Genomic DNA, 1,126 nt, shown 5'->3' on the forward strand with positions numbered 1-1,126 from the left:
GTTGCCGTCGAGTCCATTCCTACTAATAGTGACCCTATAGCAGCTACTAAAATGAGTACTTACTGTGTGCCAGGCATTTTGCAAAGTACTTTCTATATGTTATTTCATCTTAAAAACAACCCTAAAAGTACACTTATTTTTCCCATTTTTCTAGATAAGTTTCCTCAGCTTCAGTTAAGTAGCTTGCTCTGGGTTACATAGCAAGTAAAGGACAGGGTTAGGATTTCAACCCAGGACTATGACTCCAAAGCTGATTCTTAACTGCTGTACTCTGCTGTTCAGCCACACTGAGTATTTTATGTCCTTTTTACAGGTTCACCAATAGGATTTTTCTGCCACCATCATGTCTTGGTTTGCTGATCTTGCCGGGAAGGCAGAAGATCTTTTAAACCGGGTTGATCAAGGAGCTGCAACGGCTCTTAGTAGAAAAGAAAACACCAGCAACATCATATATAACAAAAATATTGACTGTCCTGAACTTCACCAGCAAAATGCAGAGTTGACTTATCAAACTGGATCAAAAGCTGCTTACATTTCCTCAGCAGCTGATAACATTAGAAATCAAAAGGCCACCATCTTAGCTGGCACTGCAAATGTCAAAGCAGGCTCTAGGACACCAGTGGAGCCCTCCCATCCTGTTGAAAATGCATCCCTTCCCAGGCCTTCCTCCCAGTTTGTTCGAAGAAAAAAGTCAGAACCTGATGATGAGCTGCTATTTGATTTTCTTAATAGTTCACAGAAGGAGCCTTCCGGGAAGGTAGAAATCAAAAAAGAAAGAGGCAAGACACCTGCCTTTCAGAGTTCTCGGACATCCAGTGTCACTTCTGTGAACACCAGTGTAACCACCATCACAACCATGGAAGAAAATTCTTCTGAGAGCCAAAGCCATGGTAGTCAATCTATCCTCTGTTTCATTTAGAGTTAAGCAAATTGGATATATCATCACAGCCCAAAGCTGTCTGGTAGTGTTTCTCATCCACTGTTTGAGGAGCTGTCCTCACTGATGTCAGGGAAGGCTCTCTACGGACCTGTGGTATGAACAGGGAGACAGCATTGATACCACTAATCAACATACAGTTGTATAGGGACCTTAGAGTGTTGGCTGCTGGGAACAGCCCAGCTTCTA

The 1,126-nt window shown here is 42.7% G+C and overlaps 1 protein-coding gene across 3 annotated transcripts in view; it reads left to right on the forward strand.

The window, feature by feature from the left end:
• Positions 1 to 19: 19 nt before the first annotated feature.
• GOLGA5 (golgin A5) overlaps positions 20 to 1,126 on the forward strand; it is a 33,273-nt gene continuing 32,166 nt past the window's right edge. Inside the window, exon 1 of one of the 3 annotated variants that reach the window (XM_004376680.2) lies at positions 20 to 890. In XM_004376680.2, the coding sequence (XP_004376737.1) occupies positions 344 to 890 (547 nt within the window). In that variant the 5' untranslated portion in view covers positions 20 to 343. The remainder of the gene's footprint in view (positions 891 to 1,126) is intronic. The other 2 variants (XM_023731751.1, XM_023731750.1) reach the window with 2 other exon arrangements.

Source organism: Trichechus manatus, unplaced genomic scaffold (genome assembly GCF_000243295.1).
Source record: "Trichechus manatus latirostris isolate Lorelei unplaced genomic scaffold, TriManLat1.0 scaffold00045, whole genome shotgun sequence".
NCBI classification, from domain to species: Eukaryota; Metazoa; Chordata; class Mammalia; order Sirenia; family Trichechidae; genus Trichechus; species Trichechus manatus.